Source organism: Cygnus atratus, chromosome 2 (genome assembly GCF_013377495.2).
Source record: "Cygnus atratus isolate AKBS03 ecotype Queensland, Australia chromosome 2, CAtr_DNAZoo_HiC_assembly, whole genome shotgun sequence".
In the NCBI taxonomy this organism is placed as follows: Eukaryota; Metazoa; Chordata; class Aves; order Anseriformes; family Anatidae; genus Cygnus; species Cygnus atratus.
The window spans coordinates 137970717-137993415 of NC_066363.1; the positions used below are offsets into that span (position 1 = coordinate 137970717).

At 38.7% G+C, this 22699-nt stretch overlaps 1 protein-coding gene across 1 annotated transcript in view; it reads left to right on the forward strand.

Moving 5' to 3' along the window:
* The window catches only part of VPS13B (vacuolar protein sorting 13 homolog B), a 476457-nt gene that overhangs the window by 26372 nt on the left and 427386 nt on the right, over positions 1-22699 (forward strand). The window contains exon 4 of the mRNA XM_035546369.2: positions 17823-17946. Coding sequence (XP_035402262.1) covers positions 17823-17946 — 124 coding nt within the window. The remainder of the gene's footprint in view (positions 1-17822; positions 17947-22699) is intronic.

Sequence of the window (22699 nt, forward strand, 5' to 3'; positions counted from 1 at the left end):
CCTGTCATTATCTGCCCAGGCAAAAAGTTGCTTCCCATTTTTTTTATAAGCCCTCTTTAAGTACTGAAAAGCATCAATAAGGTTACCGTGGAGCCTTCTCCAGGCCGAACATCCCCAGCTCTGTCAGCCTTTCTTCACAGGAGAGGTGCTCCAGCACCCTGATCATCTTTATGGCCCTTCTCTGGACCTGTTCTAATGGATCCACACCATGGATCTTCTTGTGCTGGGGGCCCCAGACCTGGACGCAGCACTCCAGGTGGGGCCTCACAAGGGCAGAGCAAATGGGCACAATCACCTCCCTCTACCTGCTGGCCACTCCTCTGTTGATCCAGCCCAGGACACAGTTGGCCTTCTGGGTTGCAAGCACACACTGCTGGCTCATGTCAAGCTTTTTGTCCACCAGAGCCCCCATGTCCTTCTCTGCAGGGGTGCTCTCAATGTGTTGTTCTCCAAGTCTGTCCTTATGTCTGGGATTGCCCCAGGTGCAACACCTCATGCTCAGCCTTGTTGAACCTCATGAGATTCATGTGGGTCCATTCCTCAAGCTTGTCCAGGTCCCTTTGGATGGCATCCCTTTCTTCTGTAGGGATGGATTATAGATGGATGATTCTGGCCTGCCAGATATTAGTTTGGGGTGCAGTTGTAGGATTGTGACTCTATGTAAGGGTAAAATACAGCAAATTTGAAACTAATACTCATGTCTTTATCCAATGTTAAACCAATGTGATCAGTATTACTAATGCCAAGATCCTGTGCAGACACCAGCACCAGTGGGACTGACTGTCAGAAGACCTGTGTGCTTTGCTTGTAAAAGGTGGATCCCAGCTGTTGAAGAATTTTTGATGGTCTGCAGACACTGGTATTTCATGACTTGTGATTTAGGGAACCTGAGCTCTCCTGAACAGAGAGCAATTCTCAGTTTTTGTGGAAAAGAACTGGGAAGCAGTTTGCCAGTCCCAGAACAAATGATAGGTAGTGGCACAAAGAGAGAAGGCTATGGGGGCTGCTGCTGTCATCTTTGAAGAATGATCCTGCTCATGAGATGGTCCTGTAATAGGAATATGGAGGAAGTGCATTGAGAGCACTGAGCTTTTTATGACCTATCTTGCTCTACTTGAAAGCAGTCCAAAAGCAGCACCATATGCATACATGTTCCTTTCCCCCCCACTTGCTTGAGTCACATCTCAAAATGGTTTTCTTTTTTTAGGTTCTCTTTCTTCTGTTTACTCTAGTCTTCTTGACGTCTGCTTATTTTTGATGCCTCCTGTGAGTCTAAAATGCCTGGTATAGAACATGTATTTTCTGTGTATGTAATGTTCTTTGATACCTTCAACTGATTCAAAATTGTAATAGTGATATTTGCATCTTTAACATGTAACAACTTCTTGTACAAATTGAAGTCTTTTTGGTACTTTCTTCTTGCATATAAATTCATATGTTCTGTTATGTTCCTTCTTATGATTGAATAAGATTTTTTTTGTGTATGTATGCAAAGTTATCCTCTTATTTTTGCAACTTAAGAGACAGAATGAAAATGTATTCCTAAATATACATTCTGCCTATGCAGTAGCTTTGGTTCTGTGTAATGTGTGGCCTTTTGAAGAAGAAACATGGAATTCATCTGTTACCTTCTCTTGCTTCTGAAAGGTACCATAAGCATGTAAAAGCAAATACTAAAGCATAGTGCTTCTCGCAATCAAATATACGCTAATTGATAATGACTCTAAATGGACAACATGAGTCTTGCATGTGTGTTTTTTTTGCTTGTGTCTGCTACAGTTCCAATGCTCTTTTAGTAATGGTTGTAGGGCAGGCATGAAGATGGGGAAGGGAGCACAGGAATGCGTATTGATGTAAAGATAGTCCATGTATTAATCTTGAACATTTTCAGAATAATTCTTGAGCTTACTGCCCGGGAGATCTCATTTTTCAGCTTTGAACTCATTATGTAGTTCAGATTACCACTTGCTTTGTTACTTGCTACTGTCTAAGATGCTGTTTTCCACTTGAGCTAGTTTCTGAGAATTTTATCTTGTAGTCCCGTATCAGCTTCCAGAAATACTTGTGTTTTTTTTTCCAGAATCCTGATCTAAACTAAGTTGAAAATTAGAGTAGCAACTAATTGGAGGAAAAAGATAGTTTTCATTAATTGTTTACAGTACTTGGAAATATTTATTTCTTAAAGATTAGGGAGTCTTAAACATTACCTGACGAAAGCAGTTAATTCTCTCTTAAAGGCTGTAAAGGGACTAGACTTTACTAAATGTCTTATTATATACAAGATCTGTAAGTTTACCGAAGTAGGTTGGAAGAAACTATGAAAATAAACAGTTCTCTGAACAGCAGACAAACCATCTGTCATGAAAAACAAACAAAAAACCATCTCACAGCAATAAACATACCACATTGAGGTACACATAGAGTAGTAGGTATTAGCTCTAGCATTATTAAATTGGTGGTGTGGGAAGCACATAAACACCAAACTCACATTTGATGGCAAATTTTAATTTGCCATCTGAATGTAAAAGTATGTCTAGTAATTGCTTTTGATCATGATAAGCAGTATACCTACAGTAATCCAGCAGAAGGTTTAATGTATGAGTTGTCTTCCCCTGCTGCTGGCCTCTCCATGTGATAAAGGATGTCCCTGGATGCTTGAAAGGTAACACTGGGGCAGAGTAACTCTGAAACTCAGGCTTCTCCTTCCTGGAAAACTTGTCTTCTTCCAGAAAGAAAAAGAAGAAATCCAACCTTGCTAGGTGTATATAAAGTTGACAAATGTGCCTTTCATTGCTTATCTGAAATGCTTTAACACAGTATCTGTGGCTTTACTCTAACTCCATTGTCTTGTATGGCCCTGTTTAATGTCAAGAACAGCTGGATGTATTTGAGGTGCATACTGGCACCTAGCTTCTGAACACTGTGTCATGGGGAACTCAGATTTTAAAAGGCATTCATCTTAACAAATTTGGGAAGTATGGGAAAAACCTGTTTCCAATAACTTGTATAGATATTGCAGTATTTAATTTATGTCTAATAATATTTGTGTATGTAATTGTCTATACATGATCAAAATCAATTACTGGACATACTTTTACATTCAGATACCAAATTAAAATTTACCATCAAAGGTGAGCTTGGTGTTTATGACTTACAGATCTTATATATAGTAAGCCATTTAGTGAAGTCTAGTCCCTTAAAAACCTTTGAGAGACAGTCAATGCATTTGAGTTTCATGTAGCAGAAGAGAATAGGGGAAACATCTGCTACTTTTTTTGTTAATCTTGGAGTATGCCAGGTGACTGGCCATGCCATGACACTCACTCTTTAATGAATGTTGTATTTCATAGAATCATATGAAATAGAAGTGTTGGGTTGGAAGGGACTTTAAAGATCATCTAGTTCCAACCCTCCTGCTAGGGATACCTTCCACTGGATCAGGTTGCCCAAAGCCCATCTAACCTGGCAAATAGTCAAATATCATTCAGTATCACCTGGGGTGATTTCTTCACTCATTGGGAAGTAAAGTGAAAAAACACAGTACTGGATCACTAAGATTTTATGGGCTCCAGAACGAGGCCATGGATAGAGACAGTCAAATGTCAATGAGAAAACTCCAAGGATTCTGTCAGGAGACACTGGGAGATGAGATCTTCTCCCTTGTCAGATCCTTCATAAGCTAGGAATTGTCACAATACACCTTGAGAGTGGTACCAGTGGAAGGAGCTGCATCTCCTGCTGTTCTAGAACGTGAAGCAGAAGTTGCTAGGAAATGAAAGGCTAGATCGCAGAGACCTTCTGCAAGTATCCGAGGCATGACAATGGTTAAATACTATGCAAAAAACAATGTAGGAAAAATAAGAGAAAGAAAAGAATCAAACCCAATAATGTTATGGTGGGAGAAGAAAAGGATGTAAAGATGGAATGTGAGTGGAGCCTAAGAAACCTCTTACTCTATCCTCCATTTTTAAAGGAGCACTTTTGTTTTTTGATTTTTTTTTTGATTTGTTTTTGATACCACTTTTTGATTTCTTTCTTTTGTCATCTTTGTCATACTATCACATCTCCATTTCTGATCATCTACTCATCTGTCTTTTTAGTCACCATTCAGTAGTAAGTCTTGGAGAGTAAGTAATTATTGAAGATGCTTTCTACCATCATGGATTAATTATGCCTTTAAGACCAAAAGGAGCTTTTTGGTCATCTAATCCAGTTTTATTATACAAAGGTATCTAAAAATTGAACTAGTTTTCCCTGATTTTTCGGTCAACCAGAAATCATGTTTTCCTTTGAGCACCTGAAAAAATGGCTGAAAGATTTTCTTTGGCAGATTTATGACAGATTTTTTAAATTTGATCAGGATGTTTGCAGGGCTAGTGGCCCTAGGAAATTGAGTATCTTGCTACACAAAGCCCAAGAGAGAACTCCAACTTTAATGATTCAGTGCTTCTCTCTCTGATGTCAGTATTGGCATGTGGCTGGTGCTGTCACAAATGTACGCTGTGGGCTAATGGCATATGCAGCAGGTGAGCATTGTGAGATTCTTGGGAGGCAGAAATAGAGAGTACTTCCTTCAGTTCCCATCCTCGCATCAGGAAGAGAAAGAGAATTTCTTGTTCAGACTTGCTACAGAGGTTAGAAGAACACTATAATTTGACAATATTTTAGGAATATGTAAATGAAGTGGTCACTGGCCATAAAGGCCTTGATGAAAACCCTGTCTTATGAGGCCTTGAAAACTAGTGCTGTGCACCTTATTTAAACAGCAATGACAGGTAGCAAGTATGATTTCATCGGGGATTTACATTAATCAAAGTGTAGTTAAAATTCTCTGAAAGTGAAAAGCTAGTGTCTCAGAAGCTGATTTTTGAGGATCACATAGACATATAAGGACTTTTTAAGCACTTAAATATTGTGTATGCATTGGGGATTTGTGGTTCGTTGCATCGTAACTTTCTGGCCACCAGGATTTAGAAGTAGTGAGAAGTAGTGACGTAGCCCATTAGTTGTATGAAGCATGAAGCTAAATAACTTTTTTTTCTTATCAAATATAAAACAAATACTTTATCTCTTTGTACAACAAAGGTAGTAGTTAGTATCCAACTTTGTATGCACAAGTACGGTATGACTCAGCCCTAGTCTATGAAATGTGGAACAAATATTTGATCCTCAAGCTGCTTGGTGGGGAATGAGGGGAAAGATGGGTAAGTGGAGGATGTTTGTGCATGGTGAATTCAGGAGTGGATGTACTGTGGGCAGTGCCACAGGAGGTTGTTGAAGCATGAACCTGATCCATGGGTGATTGTTGTGGATAGACAATCCTGGATCATCTTAGTCCTTAAGTTAGAGGCATTACCTAAAATTCATATTAAGACTTCTGTAAAGTTAAGGATTTAGTTTCTGAGTAGTGGAATTGCCTGTTGCAACAACTTACTAAATTTGCAGATGATACTAAGTTAGGAGCTGTTGACTCCATGGGGGCAGGGAGGCCTTAACAAGTTAGAGAGCTGGGCAATCACCAGCTGTAGAAAATTTAACAAGAGCAAGTGCCTGATTCTGCACCTTGAATGGAGCAGCCTTGCATATATGTACAGGTTGGGGGTCAAGAGGCTGGAGAACAGCCCCACAGAAAGGGATCTGGGGGTTCTGGCCGACAGCAAGTTGAACGTGAGCCAGCAGCGTGCCCTGGGAGCCCAAAGGGCAGACCCTGCCCTGGGGTGCCTCAGGCCCAGCACCGCCAGCTGGGCGAGGGAGGGGATTGTCCTGCTCTGCTCTGCGCTGTGCGGCCTCACCTCAGGCAGAGTGTGCAGTTTGGGTGCCACAGTATAAGAAGGATATAAAACTATTAGAGAGTGCCCAAATGAGGGCTATAAAGATGATGAAGGGTCTAGAGGGAAAGATATATGAGGAGCGGCCATGGTTTCTTCATCTCCAGAGCAGAGCAGGCTGAGGGGAGGCCTCATGGCGGCCTGCAGCTCCCTCACGAGGGGAGCGGAGGGGCAGGCGCTGAGCTCTGCTCTCTGGGGACAGCGACAGGACCCGAGGGAACGGCATGGAGCTGGGACAGGGGAGGGTCAGGCTGGGGGTTAGGGAAAGGTTCTGCACCCAGAGGGTGGTCGGGCACTGGGACAGGCTCCCCAGGGCTGTGGTCACAGCACCGAGCCTGCCGGAGTTTTTTGGGTGGTCCTGTGTGGAATCGAGAGAGAGATTTAGTGATCCTTGTGGGTCCCTTCCAACTCAAGATTTTCTGTGATTGTACGAACTGCTCGAGGGCTACAGATTAAAATAGCATCAGTCAAGGAAAGCACTCTTTCCATTGGTATGAATACAGGTGTATTAGACAAATGTATAGTAGTATTTGTGGGTGGTGTGTTTTAAGTTAGCTTCTGAAGAAGCCCAAACTATCCACCCTCATTGCAAATATATACCATGGAAAATGATAAATGTTAGAGGAACCTGCATGAGTTGATGACCTAATGGTGTTACCTGTGATTAGTCTGTCACTTAAATTTATAAAAGATTTCTTAATGTAAATTAATAGATCAAAACCTGATGAATTACAGATATAAGAGAATATTTGTGTTTAAATATATTCCTTGGCTTATGTTATTCGGTAGTTTTGTTACAGATATTGTTCTGCGTTCAGTTTGAAACAAGATATGTTCTTTTCTTCTGCCACACTGAATGCTCCCTGAGCATTCCTGCTTGGCATTATATAAGATTAGAGGCTTTTTTTCAGGCTTTTGATCCCCTTCCTCCCCACACTTTTTTTCCCCCAGGTTACTTTTTACACTTATTTCTCCATCATGTTGTCCAGTTTTCCATCTCTCACTTTCGCACGTAGCTGGAGTACCCAGCTGAACACCTAATAGTCCTGTGTCTTTTTGTTCCCTTGGGCATTCAGCTCCAGTTTTTGCTGACACTCATTTTCCTCCCTCATTTTAAAACTGTCCTCTTTCTTTAGTTATGGAAGAAAAATTAATTTATATTCAAATTGAGTGGCACAGATTTGGGAGAATGGGTTTTACTATTAAATTTAGCTTAAAAAAAACCAACAAAACAAAACACTTCTCTGAATAATTTGTACCAAGGAAAGTATATTCATTTGAAGAATTTGTAATATAATAAGGAAGGCAGTGGCATACATGGGGTGATTACTTGAAAGAGTAATAAATGTCACATCCTGATAAAAAGTCCCAACTACCTTAGAGAAGGCACATTGTATTTTAAACTATCCAATATGATAAATATTTACATGTTGTGATCTTATAATTAGAGAAGTCTTCTGTGAAACTTTGCAACAGTTATAATGCAGCGTTGACAGTTACACTTCTTTTAACATATGGAGGTTTTGTGTGACAGATTGCTGATTGGTTTAGAAGACAAATTACTGTTTGTTTAGGTTTAAAGTAGAATTTCAAAAGCTTTTTGATTTAAAAGCGGTGTGTTATAAATAGCAATAAATTCCTTGAAATGGTGTACACATCACAGACTGACAATCGCAAAAGAAATGATGGATTATAAGTAAGAACTCCTTAATGTACATTTTGAATAAGTTGCACCTATGTGTACTCTTTTCCATTTATTAACCAAGACGTTTGTGCAGCCACTCAGCTAGCTTTGTGGTTTGGTGGTTTAGTCCATTAGTTTTGTTAACTAATGTTATTTAGGTAAGATGTGGGTGATGAATTACATTTGGTGAAAAACTGTTCTTCCCAATAGTGGTATGTGAAGTTAACTTAAAAATAAAGAATTAAGAAGTAGAATACAGAATTGAAATTGAGTTGTTAGAAATTCAGTAATGCTATTATTAATTTGTGACTGCAAGTTTAAATACAACCACTTTGATGAAACCTATAGTCTTTTTATTGAAGTTTTGTCTAGAAATACTAAATAATAGGAGATAACTGGAACCCACCACTAACTTGGCTTCTGTGATTAGAAATTGAACAGTTGAAAAGTAAGAAAACTACTTAAGTTAGGACAAAGAGCATTTTTGCCAAGTGTATGGAACTCTCTGAAACTTACCATACAATTATAATCATGCAGCAGATTTTACTTATATTAAAGATATTTTAATATCATTAATACATATAATTAATACTACTTTATATTATGTGCATAGCATGTACGAAGAGTATGCTGCATGAGAGTAACTATCATAAATAAGTTAGAATTACGTTTTGTCTTAACATAGCACTAAAAAGTCCATAGCATTCTTTTTGTAAAGTTTTTTCTTAGAAATATTTTTTTAGTCATGTTATGTTAAAAATTCCAATTTCCATTTGTAGACTGTATTGTATGCTGAGACCCTACTTTTTCTATAATGAAATTCCCCACACTTTTGAATTTGCAGAAGGCAGTGAAGACTATAAAGAAATTCAGTATTGCTGTGCCCATGGCTGACAGATTTCATTCCTGCATGAAGCTCCCTGCACTGGCAAAAAGATCGCCAAAGTAACATTTCCATCTAGAGAAGAATTCCCCTGGTGCTGGAGTGGCTACAAGCTCAGATTTGGCTTAGACCCATCTGAGGCAGTAGCTCAGGAAGAAAGGACTGTGAGGCTAAAAGTCTGTGGCCCCAAACATGTTTTAGTTGTGTTGATTTCAAGATTGGTACCTTAAGGAAACCAGATGTGCACGGTTGTGTTAGATGTCTGTTGTTCATTCTTCTCTTCCTCTTCTGCCGTGCTAAACCATTAAAAATTGAGTCTATTGACTAATTTCAAACACTTTTGATGGAGAAATAGGATTTAAAGGATGATAACCTATGAATTTCTGAAAAATCAGTAGCAGGTGGGGAGATTTTAGTGGGTATACTCCTTTCCTTATTGTCATGTAGTATCTGTTTCCATTTGGTTGCCCCCTTTCTTCTCTATCCACCCCCAGCAGCAGCTAAAAGCCAAACACTGCCCAAATAATGCTCAGCAATAAGAAGAGCTCTCATGGATAGGAAGTTCTCCAGGTAAAGCTTTGTGCCTTTGTGCCTTCCTCTGTCATGTGGCAGAGGTTTATTTGAGACCTGGGGATAGCTCAACTGGCCACGTTATTGATGGGGGCCTGCTGTAGGTATCCTGCTCGATACCATTAGGGATTAGGAGAAAACTCGGTCTGGACAGTATTATACCCTCCTCTGAGGGAAGTGGGTGGCAAGGTTATGTTGTAATAAAAATTATTACTACATCCTTGGCAGGTGCTTGGTGGAGGGAATTCTTGCACAGGGGTCTGGCTTTCTAATAAACTGAATTGGAAGTGTGTTAGGGAAAAGTAGCCCCTAAAGAAAGCGTGAAATGGAGCTGCAACTGCAATCCGCCAGTACACGGGAGAAACAAGCACCCTTAATGATCTTCCACTGTGAAGGCAAGTGACATCTTGGCTAAGGGTCTGGGGCCAGTTTAAATAGGGTTGAGGACTGGTGCTAGCCCTCTAGCAGGTGGAACAGATTACAATAGGAAGAGTAAGCTGAATGGGCCAACACTTTGCTAATGGTTCCCAGATGTTGTTTAATAAATCAGCAATGTGATCAAACCATGCTCACAACAGTTTTTCTTCCTGCAGTGTTTCAGGAGACCATATTGATGAATGCTGTAGAAATACAGAGCTCAGCTATTCTTAACTCAGCTCAGCTATTTCAAGGGACTTGTAACAAGGATGAGAATATGCCCAGTGTTTGATGCAGCATCTTCTAAAATACCATGCAAAATGTTTGAACTGGTTTAAATACTGTTGCTTCTGGACAGAAGAAATGCAGTGATGTAAGAAGAAACGTGCCTGTTAAGGTGCTGACCAGTTTAGTGGCTGGAACTGTCTGTGTTGTGATGTGAACCCATCGCCACCCCTGACCTGTGCATGAAGCTGAGTGACAGCTGTATGTTGTAGAGTTTCCATGAATGGAGCTGTTGAGCTTGAAATAAAAATAAGTTCTGTTTTGTTCAGATGTAATGTTCAAGAGAGTACTTTTTAGATGTCAGTTCTTTTATAACTCTTAATTTTGTAAGATTTGATTTTTTCTTTTTTTTCTGAACATGAGTCAAAAAGAGAATAAAAATGCTGTTGGTCGCTTCTGGTCTCTCTTCTTCTCATGTTTGCAGTCCATTCTCCTGAGCATGTTTCCTGTCAGTCTTTCCTCCTGGTTCTTCCTGGTCAGCTCTTTCTGCCAATCTTTTCTCTTTCTTCCAGGCATGGAGAACGTAAGTGGGGCAGGAAGCTGTTTTTAACCCATATCCAACCTACACCAAGGGTGTCCCACATCCATCAGTTTTGCTGAAAGAGTTCAGCTAGCACCAGTCTCTCTGGTACTTCTCTCCTCTGACTCCTCTTCTGCCAGGCCACCTGGGTTTCAGAATTATCAAGTTACAGAATTCTGTGCCCTGTGAGCTTTCTGGAACAAACACGTTGGATTTGCCTTTTTTTATTATTTCCGTACTTCATACTATAGCAATGTCAAATCTTGAGTATAGCTGCCAGTTACTACTGTATTACTTATTTATTTTTTAAAACTGTTTGTTGTTTTCTTCTTTGTAGCTTAAAGGGCTGTAGTCGAGGATCAGGACTCCATGGTGCTAGGTATGAAACACAGAATAATGTTACAGAATCAAGATGCTCTCCCACCCCTATCTCCCCAAACCAAAACACTGGGCAAACTTCCTGTAATATGAGGAAGAGTGAAATCTTTGAAAAGCTTAACCTGGGAGAAATTGTGGAAAAAGCTGTTTTGAGATGTTTATTTCTATTAAAAAGCACTTACATCATGGTAGGTGGTCTCATTTTTTTAAAGCACAATAAACATATCAGAAACTTTACTAGATGATCAGTTAACAGTTTATAATATAAGTTTCTTCCCAAAACAGAAAGAAGATATTTGTACAACTCACTTCCCTCAAAAAGTCTTGCAAAATCATTTTATTAGTTGCTCTGTCTTGGGTGTTGAGAAACTGGGGTGTATTTCTGAGCAGGCCGAGGAGCACTTAGTGAGAACAGTCTGTTTTATTTATCTTTGCCTCTGTGGCCTTATCACCACAGTCTTTCAGACTCTGACAGCTCCCTTTCTTGTAAACAAAAGAATGCTCCTTTCAAATACCTCTGATAATCAGCTAATCAAACCAGTAGCAATGGCACGGGGAGATGTTATTTCCCAGAAATCAATAGCCAGATTCTGCAGTATCTGTGTAACAGGCAGCTTACCACAAGCTTCTTGGCTTTCAGGTGGGGCTGCTGGTGCAGCGTATTAGTGTATCCTCAGTTTTTACATAGAAGTTTAACTCAGACCCGTATTTCAGAGCACACTGTGCTGTGCTAATATAGAATAACTAAACATGGATTATGTTCCTGACCTAGTACAGGTAACTGTTCGGTGTGCTTTGTTGGTCACTGCTACTACTTGATTATCTCAATCTAACATCAGCTGAAACCAGATGCAACAAGAAGAGCAAATACAGGTTAACACCTTGTTAAATCAGTTCTTGATTGCTTCAGGTTGTTCGTTATTCTTAACCAGGTTACCCTTGTTTATTCTTCCACTCATCGAGGTGCTTTGGCAGCTGGCTACAGTCTGCACTTCTTCCCCAGTTCCTTGGTATTTCTCCTTAATAATCCAGTAGATAATTTGAAGAGTTGTTTTTGCCATATTTCTCCATGAAGTAATACTGAAAAAAAATAAGTAGGAAAAACCAAGACCTTCCATCATCTTGTCTGTCTTAGGGAAAGATAGAGATGAATCCCTGAGTACTCACTCTGAGATGTGTGATTTGCCTGTTTGAAAAGTCTTAAAATTGAGTTTTGTAATAGTGAAAGATTCTCATCAGGACAAGTGTGTGTACATATATATATACAAATTTCGATATGTAGTATTGAACTCCTTAATTATTGTACAAAATAGCAACCCAGTCTGATTTGGTTAAATATTCCTTTTTGATATTTTATAGTGTCATGATTTTAAAATGTACATATGTATGTCCTGTCATATAATGAACTATTTCTTTTTAAAGTTAATGTGCATTAAGACTGTTAACCTATACCTTCCAAAAGATTTACAGATGTCATGGTTAAATCACTGTTTTTTTTTCTATTCAGTGTTGTGACATTCCTAAATTGCTATTCATTAGAACAATCATAAAATTATTTTCTTATTGACATACTTTGCTGATGACTCTTAATGAAATATTCCCATCAGGGTAATTGTGCAACACAATTATTGGGGCTGTATTAAAGTTGCTGATTCATTTGTAAGTAGCAATGCTTGACCTGTGCTAGCTATCAGAAGTGTTGCAAGATTACACAGAAGTGTAATATTAATGAATTTGTATGAATATAACGAATCTGTATGAATCTGTATGTATATAATATGTTTTGACAACTATATGGCAGTGAAATGCAATCACATCTTTTTGAAAGCAAGATCTTGATAGTGCTTACCATTTTAATTAAACATATTTTAAAGACAATCTTTTTAAAAACTTGTATAAAACTTGTATTACTTTTATATTTTTTTCGATGTAGAGCCATCCTGAGCAGTTTGGGATGGTCTTTGGAGATGATAGAGTTCAACCACCTGTTTGAAGCAAGCCCAGTTAGAGCAGGTTGCTCTGTGGCTTGGCCAGCCAAATGTTGAATAGCTCCAAGGTGATTTCACAACCTTTTTAGGCAGGCTGTTCCAATATGTGACCACCCATCTGGTGGAAAAGCTTTTCCCTGGACCTGCTTGGAAGTGCCTGTTTTTCAACTTGTGTCCATTGCCACTTCTCTCACAGTACACCTTTGACAAGAATTTGGCTCAGTCTTCTCAGTACCCTCCCAGTAGGCAGCTGTGTAAAGCAGTGGGATCTCCCTTTGTTAATCTCCAGGCTGAGCAGTCCCTGTTATCTCAGTCTTTCCTGAGAGAGTGCTCCGGGTCCCCTAACCACCTTGACAGTCATCCACTGGAATTGTGGTACACCCACGTCCTTCTCATTCTGGACAACTGTGTGTGTGCTGGAGAGCCCCAGAGTGGACACAGTATTCCCCACCAAAGAGGGCCAAAGAGAGGGGAAGGATCACGTCCCACAGCCTGTCGGCTTTACCCTTACTAATACAACCCAGCATGCCGTTGGCCTTCTTTGTGGCAAGGGCACACTGCTGGCTCTCGTGCAACTTGTTACCCACTGGGACACACATATCTTTTTCTATAAAGCTGATTTTAAGCCCTTTGGCTCCTAGTCTATACTATTGCACAGAGTGGTTCTGTCGCAGGTGCAGGGCTTAGCATTTGCCTCTGGTGGACTTTGTGGAGATCCTGACAGCCCATTTCCTCAGCCACTCAAGGTCTCTGTCAACAGCAGTCGTGCTCACCAGCACATAAGCTCCTCTTCACGGGTTGATACCACCCACAGCCTTGCTATGGTACAGTCCTATCTGCTGGGCCTTTAATAAGGATATTAAATTGCATGGGCTGGTGATTGAAGAATAGCACAAGTAACCAGCCACCAGTTGGCTTTGAACCTGAAATTGCAGCCTGGTGGTCCAGGTGCTTTTCCACTCAACTTACCCTTCGTGTCCAGTCAGTATCAGCTGTGTAAGGATAGTCCACCAGCAGGGAAGAAGTTCCTCTTCTGTGGTTTTTGCATGTTGTAATTGAAGATACGCTTCACGTAGGTGGGAATATATATCTGTTACTGGCCAGTGAAGGGTATTAAAGCTCATTGTCTTAGAAATGACGAAGGAAAAAAAGAGCAAGGTTTTTGTAGAGTAAGAGACAAAACAGTGACAGGGAAAAAGCAAGTGTGTGTAGTAGTTTCTTAGAATTGGTTGGGTTTTTTAGTTTTTAATTCATAATGGTAATTGCTTTTACACATTCCCCTGTTTTCTTCTAAACAGAACTTAGTTAAATTTTTTTTACTTGGTTTCATGAAGTCAAAGGGACAATATTTGCATAAATAGCTAAGTGATCCCCAAGAGAAAACATTCTTTCCCATAAAGCATGCTCATGAGACAGTTTGGAGACATGAAATAAGTTTTATGTATTTTAAAGTGAGAAAGTGTCTTTTTTCCGAGAAAAAGAAGTACGTATTTTAAGTGTGGAAAACAGAATAATGAGCAAAGATAAATTCTGCCTGTTAGGAAAGATCATAATAAACCTCTTTTAGTATATTTTCAGGTTCTGTCAATTTTAGCTCACTTTAAGCCTTGCAATAATTTTTGTATATGGTACATTGCAATAGAAAAGTGACTGAGGAGCTCACATGTAAATTTACTAGCCTAGGTGCGAGTAGCATGTTACTTATGACTTGCATAGTTTTAGATGTAACCATAGTGCTCTATAAAAATGTTTCAGCACAGTACCTGGTCTGAAGTATTTGCCAAAAGGGAAAAAGAATGGAGCCTGACTGTACAAACTTTTATTTCTCCTGTGAGGTTAAAAGTTACCATGATACATTAGTGTAGTAACACCCATACGCAGAACCATACATGAACATTTTTGAAATTTTCTCAGCTCTATTTATGACATAAGCTAGAGGGGAAAGCAGATTCTAGTAAATGAGTTACTTTCTTAAAAATCAGCACTCTAGATGCATCATGCATATTTTTAGTTTTGTACTGTTGTGATTTTTACTTGGAATCTCTTCCATTAATGCTAAAATGAATGGGCACTCTATCAAATGTCATACTCTAACTAAAGTTATTAGCACTTTCAGAATATTATTCCCTTCCCATCCCCAATATAATTTTTACTTTAGCTTTAAAATGTTTGTCATCTGGTGTGAGCTAGATTTATTAGAGTGTAGTAGTTTTAGTACGTTTTGGCTGCGTGTTTATGATGACATCACTGTAATCTATATACAGTATGTGATTTCAGTTGTTTCCAGTGTTAAATATTTTCATAATTATGCTAGTTTTGGCAGTTCACTTGGAACTTTTTTACATCTCTTTAATGAACATGTTTTACTTGTGGGCTTATGAGACAGCCACATGTTTGAGAAATTAATAGTGTGCTCTTAAAGTTAACGTTGAGCAGAAATGTGCAGATACAGAAAGCTTTTGGAGTTAAGTAGGAACAGTTCCTCTAAGGTCACAGCCACTGTTATTGTCTTCTGTAATTAAAGAATGCAACACTTATTTTAGAAAGTATCAGTAGCTGTTGTGAAAATGCTATATGTTCGTGTTAAAATAAAACAAACCATACAGCTCTTAAAACGTTTTCCATAATCGTGTAATGTAAGGAAACGAGCAGGTGTTGTCCATGATTAAAAGAGCTTTTTTCAAATGTTTGGTCAGGTTCAATTCTTCTTAAATGTAGGTAGACTCTGTTACTTCATGTGGATTAAGTCATACTTATTTCTAAGATAACTTATGCGTGTTGTGTTTTGGTACTAACTTAGGACATGTAAGTTTTTTGTTTTGATTGCTTCTTGATCCAATTTACTCTAAACGATTGCAACCGTTTTCCATCACAACAGACTTGTAGCTCAGGGGAATACAAAAACTTTATTAAATTTATGTTAATATTTGAGACTTTCTTCTAAAATATATGCAACCCATGGTTTCTCCCCTGCTCCCGTAAAAAAATATAAAAATTAAAAAAAATAACCCCCACCTCCCAACCAGTGTGCTCGTTTGTATTCCTCTCTGAAAGTAGTAGAAAGAAAAATCAGTTGTGTTTCATCTTTAAGTGATACTAATATGTATGATGAATGTGTTGCACAGATTTTGCTTGAAGTTATGAAAAAGTTCATTGGGCGTGCTTGTGGCGGTACAGGGACAGAAGAATTAGTCCTGAATGTCGACAGGCTTGGTACACTTAACACTTCTAAAATAGAATGCCTTTTTTCTCTCCTCAATTTTCTTTTTCATGTAGCCAACATAAATACTGCAAGGTGAGCATAATGTGGTGCTATCAGGTCAATTCATTAAGTGGTCCTACCACAGGGCTCTGTACAGTCTGAGCTCAGGGAAGAAGGAAATGTGCTAATTGAGCTGGTTGGTAACCCTGACATTTCATTTTCTTGCAACTAAATAGCAGTATGGTGACTCATCTGAAAATATGTTTTCATAGTATGTATGAACTACTTTCCAAGAAAAAGGGTTCAGTTAAAAGTTACTTAAAAATTTTAGCTTAGAGTCTGTACTTTATTTTTTTCTCAGGAAGCTGGAGATGTGAAGGAGAGATGAGCTTTTCTGATTACCAAACATTTATTTTGATGAAGTGGCTTCTTCCAAACAGAATTGATATTGAACACCCATTTTATTTTTTTCATGCATTGGAGTGGAAAGTCCTGCATAACTAAACACCCACTTCATTTTTCATGGATCACTGTGTGAGAGTCCCATATGACTAAAGTGAAGTTGCTAGGATCTGATCATGACCAAACTTCTCTTTAAGACGTATAAATTGATTTAATTCTATATTCATGACTAGAAAACTTCAAATCCTTTATGGTACTCACCCTTCTTTTAGAAGTTATCTTCTACCCATTCCAAAGTATGAATGGGTCTGTTTTTCCATTTTCTCCAAGTAAGCTTAGTCTTCTGTTTATTTTTTCAACATAAGCTTATATTGCTCATCATCTCTGCTTTTCTTTCTGAAAAGTTATTTCTACTTTACTGGATCATTTCCCCTGTATTCTGTTTATGTAAACACAGAGTGGAAGGAAATAAACTTTGTTCAATTGTTTTTGAAGCTGTAGACTTCTATTTAAAATGTATCATTGCATGTAACTTTTTTCTTTTAATTTCATTTAAGCATTAAGAAAACAAGTAATGGGAAATTTGTTTCATAATTTCTCTGAGATTATTAAAAATGCCAGGGAGCATGTAAGGAAGTGTGTCATCTGCTCTGTACGGAATAAAAAACCACTATAGCTGTATGCTTTTTAGTGGTTAGAGGATTTAGGAATATTACAGTTTCATACTGTGGTGCTTTATATTTGTTGCCTGAACCCTTTCTTTTGTGAAGACCCTCTAAGATAATAGTAGTACCCAGAGAGTACCCCACTAATTTCCTGTAGGAGGCTGCATCTGTTGAAGAGAGAATTCAGGTTGCATCAAAAGTAAGGAATTGCTTCTTTCCTGAGCTGCTCTCCTAATATGCTTACAGGAATATTCACATTACTTTTCTTGGGTTTCCTGCATTTGAGTTTTATAATTAAACTGTCATTCTGGAATGCAGTGGCAATACTAGTGGGGTATTTCAAACCTAAGGTCAGCTCATTAGGATTTTCTTGTCTGCAAAATTCATTGTGTAAGGCATATTTCTTATTCTCTGATTACAAGCAATATTTCCTGCTGCTGAACTCCAGAAAGTAAATAAGCTAAATAAGCTATATGAAAGCTCAAGATGAGCAGTTGCTGCATTTATCTTTTCTGGGGCCACGCTTACTATTTTAGAAGTCTGCAAAAATATTGTGCATTGTGAAACAGCTTCAATTAGTTGTATTAGGAAAGGCATGACTCTGACATCTTGTGTGAGGTTGTTTCATGAGCAGGCACATAAGCTCGTAAAACGAGGTAGTGTTTCTCATTTCAGGGCTCTGGCTTTGTTTGAAGGAGTGTTTCAGCAGAAATGCAGCTAGATGTACTTTGTTCAAGTGAAATTAATAGTTAAATAACAGAGTATTATTATTATTATTAAAGTTAATAGAAGTATTAATTATAAAATATTTTTTATGTTTTTAATAAACATAAATGTTCTGTAATCATTTCTGTAGTTAGATGGATGTACAGGATGTACTGAGGGAAAAGTACGACCAGAAGTTTAATATACCAAATATTTACTGGGTTGGTTTTCCCACATTTATTTTATTTATTTTTCTTCTTTGTTTGATTGACTCAATTGCTTTCTTCTCCTCTAGCAGGAAGACCATGAAAGTTGTGGTTCTAGTTCAACAAACCGCAGTACTACGGAAAGCATGAAATCAGCAGTAAAACCACGACGAGTTCAGCAGTCTGCTTCTCCTGACCCTGATTTACCTCCAGGTAGGCCATAATATTTCAGAAGCTTGATTTTGCTTGAGTGATGATAGAACATCTAAATTTTATTCTGGTGGCCAGAACATGTAAGTTATTTTCATACCTCTGTTGAATGATTTTACCTTTTAGTAGTTCTGTCTGTCTGAAAATCATACAGCAGTGAAGAATAGAATGCTTGAATATTATACAATAGTAGAACTGAAGTGCAATAAAACTTGGTTAATCCTTGCATCTTTCCCTTCCATTTTGTTGTATCCTTAAATTTACATAACCTGTTTGTAAGTAACCAGGGTTAGGTTAGTGTGAGAACCATCCTGTAGAGGTAGTGTGTTAGATTTTATCCTCTGCTGCTCTGGTTCTTCTGTTTCAGATCACTCTGTTTTCTATTGCTCATTAACTGCTCAGTGTTTCACATTAAATTCTTTTCCCACATGTTTTCAGATCCTTAAAATGCTTTTAAAGGTAAGGTTTTCTCTTTGAGAGTAGTAATTCTGACAGATGTTGCTTATTTAGTCCTCTGTCTACTTGTAGAGATGTTGATTTTTCTGACATGGAATTTGTCTCAGATGAACTTGGAAATATTTGTATGATACAAAAATGCCTGAAGAACTATGTTATCTGATTATTTTTGTCTCAGTTTGCACAGAAATTTCATGTATGAGGTTTAGTTTTGTGCAGAAAAATGAAACTTGAGAGCACTGGAATGAATTGCAGTTTGCCTTCTGAGGGCATGTAATTTTAGATGGGTTAAAGACATGACAGTTTTGTGTTATTTTTTTTTTCTTTCTTTTTGACTGTTCAAGTTTATACGTGCCTTAGCTTGAATCAAAAAAGAACATTAAAGTTCAGTATGTGGAATATTATGTACTCATATCGTCTTCCTTTGGAATGGGTCCTTGTAGAGCCAGAGCTGGAGGCTCTTGGAGCTCCAAGATCCAATAACCTCCAGTGACTTGTAGCAGCTACCATGTTCTACCATGGACAGCGCTTTGGCTCTTGCAGCATGTTGGAGTTTGGATCTTGGGGGTCTCACCTGTGAACAACAGGAGGCAAAGGCTTGCCAAAGTATCGGAGGCCTTTTAGGATGGCTTTAGGATTTGGTTTTAGTTTCTTTCCATGAGTGTCATCTGTGGGCTTCCCAGAAAGGTCTAGTCTTAGGGAGTGAAAGGCTGGAGGCCTGCGTATTGTGATGTTGACATCTGATATAGTTGAATATTCCAAAAGATGTGTTTCTACGTGTCCAAATTCAACATGGACGTTGAAAATTGGTTTGCATGTCATCTTTTATAAATATGTTGTGCTTCTCAATGATTACTGTGCTCATACTGTGACATAATATCTTCATTGATGATCTGGATGAGGGGATCGAGTGCACCCTCAGTAAATTTGCAGACGACACCAAGTTAGGTGCGTGTGTCGATCTGCTCGAGGGTAGGAAGGCTCTGCAGGAGGATCTGGATAGGCTGGAGCGATGGGCTGAGGTCAACTGTATGAAGTTCAACAAGGCCAAGTGCTGGGTCCTGCACCTGGGGCACAACAACCCCAAGCACAGCTACAGGCTGGGAGATGAGTGGTTAGAAAGCTGCCTGGCAGAGAAGGACCTGGGAGTATTGGTTGATAGTCGGCTGAATATGAGCCAGCAGTGTGCTCAGGTGGCCAAGAAGGCCAACAGCACCCTGGCTTGCATAAGAAGCAGTGTGGCCAGCAGGTCTAGGGAAGTGATTGTGCCCCTGTACTCGGCTCTGGTGAGGCCGCACCTTGAGTACTGTGTTCAGTTTTGGGCTCCTCACTACAAGAAGGACATGGACGTGCTCGAGCGAGTCCAGAGAAGGGCAATGAAGCTGGTGAGGGGTCTGGAGAACAAGTCTTACGAGGAGCGGCTGAGGGAGCTGGGCTTGTTCAGCCTGGAGAAGAGGAGGCTCAGGGGCGACCTTATCGCTCTCTATAGGTACCTTAAAGGAGGCTGTAGCGAGGTGGGGGTTGGTCTGTTCTCCCACATGCCTGGTGACAGGACGAGGGGGAATGGGCTCAAGTTGCACCAGGGGAGGTCTAGCTAGGTTGGATCTTAGGAAGAACTGGTTTACTGAAAGGGTTGTTAGGCATTGGAATGGGCTGCCCAGGGAAGTGGTTGAGTCACCATCCCTGGAGGTCTTTAAAAGACGTTTAGATGTAGAGCTTAGTGCTATGGTTTAGTGGAGGACTTGTTAGTGTTAGGTCAGAGGTTGGACTAGGTGATCTTGGAGGTCTCTTCCAACCTAGATGATTCTGTGATTCTGTGATATATAAGGTATTTGCAATACTGTAGCAGATTACAAGGTCTGGTGACAACTTCTTATGTTACTATTTGATAGGCTCTGTAGGTGTGCTTTGTGTTTCTTTGAACCTGTAGGGCACTATCACCTCCTTCATTGGGATCACATTGCATTATCAACTGCATACAGTGTGTAGGTAGTGAATCCTAATGAAGCAGAGAGCATTAGGGAAAAGCTTACCGTATTGGTTGGGCTTGAAGTTACTTTCCATGCAGCTACATTCCCTAAATACATTTTTTTTTAATGTATAAATAACAATTTATTTAATCATAAATCCTGTGTGGTAAGTGGCCTAGATTAGGTGTAGAGACTTCCTTACAGGAAGATTTAATTCTCTGTGCTACAGCTTTAATTTGTACATCTTGTATTTTAGTAAGATTTGCTTTAGTCTTTGGAAGATAGAGGTATCAAACTACTGCTGTAATTTGTTGTCATTACTTTTGTCAAAAATTTGTGTGTCCTTTAGTTCTGCTGTGTCTTTCCAGGATGGAGCTAGGCAGAACTCATCAAAAAATCTAGCTTTGGTAACAACAGAGCACTGCTAGACATAGGGGAGAAGTCTGATGATACCAATTCTGTTGAATCAATAGGCTACTCTGAGCTGTAGTGCTATGATATTCTTTGGTGCTGGAGCCGAACCTGCAGTCAGAGTTCTTACTGCACAATGCAATCTACTGTGTTCTGGAGAATATGGAAGAAGCATCTGTGGATTTTGTGGTGAACCTCAGGAGAGGACTTACCCCTATGGACTGTCTGGTATTTTTGGTCACTTCATTGTGGAATATCTGAACTTTAGTGGCAAGGATAGTCATAGTGTTAGATTTAAAAATTACAGAAATAAGAATCAACCCCCACCTGTTTTCTCCCACTTAGGTTTTCAAACAATAACCTTTTCTTTTTATTTTACACATAAAGTTGCCAGTATTTTTTGACTTTGTTTTGAATGCTAAAAAATACAGTTTAAATTGATTTTCTTAAAAGACCGATCCTCGTTCATAAGAATCTGCTTGTAGTATGTTTGAAGCTTAAAATTAATTAGAAAGATGGTACCTGCATCATACTTTTGACAGTGTGCTGCACCACTAGTTTGGAAACGTCTTTGCAGAAGAATGTAATGATGGTTTTATCAAATTCCTGACCCCTATTTCATTTGGGAGATAGAATTCTGCTCCCTCTTTTTGTGCATCCAGGCAAAAAGACATGTTGATGAAAGCTCATGGTTTGGATGTTAGGTTAGTCCTTGTTGCTGCTCTGTTCTGTCCTGAAAAATGTTGGAATCTACCCATAGAATCTACTTATAGAACGCTCTATTTTTTGTTTTTTGCTGCTGTGATACTGACTTTGTAATGTTTCTGTAGTTCAGAGCAGCAAATTGTAAATTAGGATGACTTTGAAAGTTTCTTGAAAGCAAAATACTGAAAAAACAACAGCAACAAAAGTTTGGTTCTGTGGAAAGACAGCTTCAGTTTCTTCAGTGGAATTAGTAGCTTGTTCCAAAATAATTGTTACTGTTTATGATTTTGTAGTTTCCAATTATAAAGTCTGCATAATATCTCCACCCTGCACTTAAAAAAAAAACAACAACTAAATAATTTGTGCCAGCATCTATTAATAAACAAGCCAGTTCACACCACTCTGGTGAGGAAAATAGGTCTCTTATGTACTTTATTCATATATGAATGGAAATTAAAATCATACACTTAAGTATTAAAATAATACAGCAGGTTTATTGAATTCCTATAATCTGAAAGTATGCATTACCATCTTGTCAGCGAGAAAATTCTGAAAAACAAGTTACTCTATGTATTCTTTTCCAGTAGTTTTTTAGATTGATGCACCAAAAAGCTTAATGCAGTCACATTTCTAACATAATCTGTTGGAATTTTTGACTTTTGCTGGGTTTCTGGTTTTCCTGTTTGTGTAGACAATGCTCTAAAACATTTTCCACATTTTGTTTCAATACAATTACAATGCTATTAAGATGACAGGAGAAGTTAATGTTATTTCTGCGCTGTTAAAGCTAACCTTACTCAAAGGGTAACACATGCTCAAGAATAGCATAAAATGAAGCAATCTGAGTTATGATAAGAAATGTGATACATGTTTTACAATTAAGATTATAACATTGAAACACTTTCTAAACGTACAACTGTGCTTAATCAGAATCCAAATATTCTACTGGTGATATCTGAAAGCATGTCTTGCACTTAATAAAGGAGGTGGTTGGAGGCTTTGAATGCTGTAAAAGAAAAACTACTAATGTCAAGTGTGTAAACTTGCAGTTGCGGGACTGATGAAAATCACTGTGGTAAAATGTACTCTAAGATGAAAACTAATATTTAAATGTGAAACTATGAATAGCTGGAAAAAAGCAGAGTAGAATGGAATTAGCAGCCTGAGTCTGCTCCTACTGATCATGTGATGTTTTGTTGTTCATTTTAAGTTTA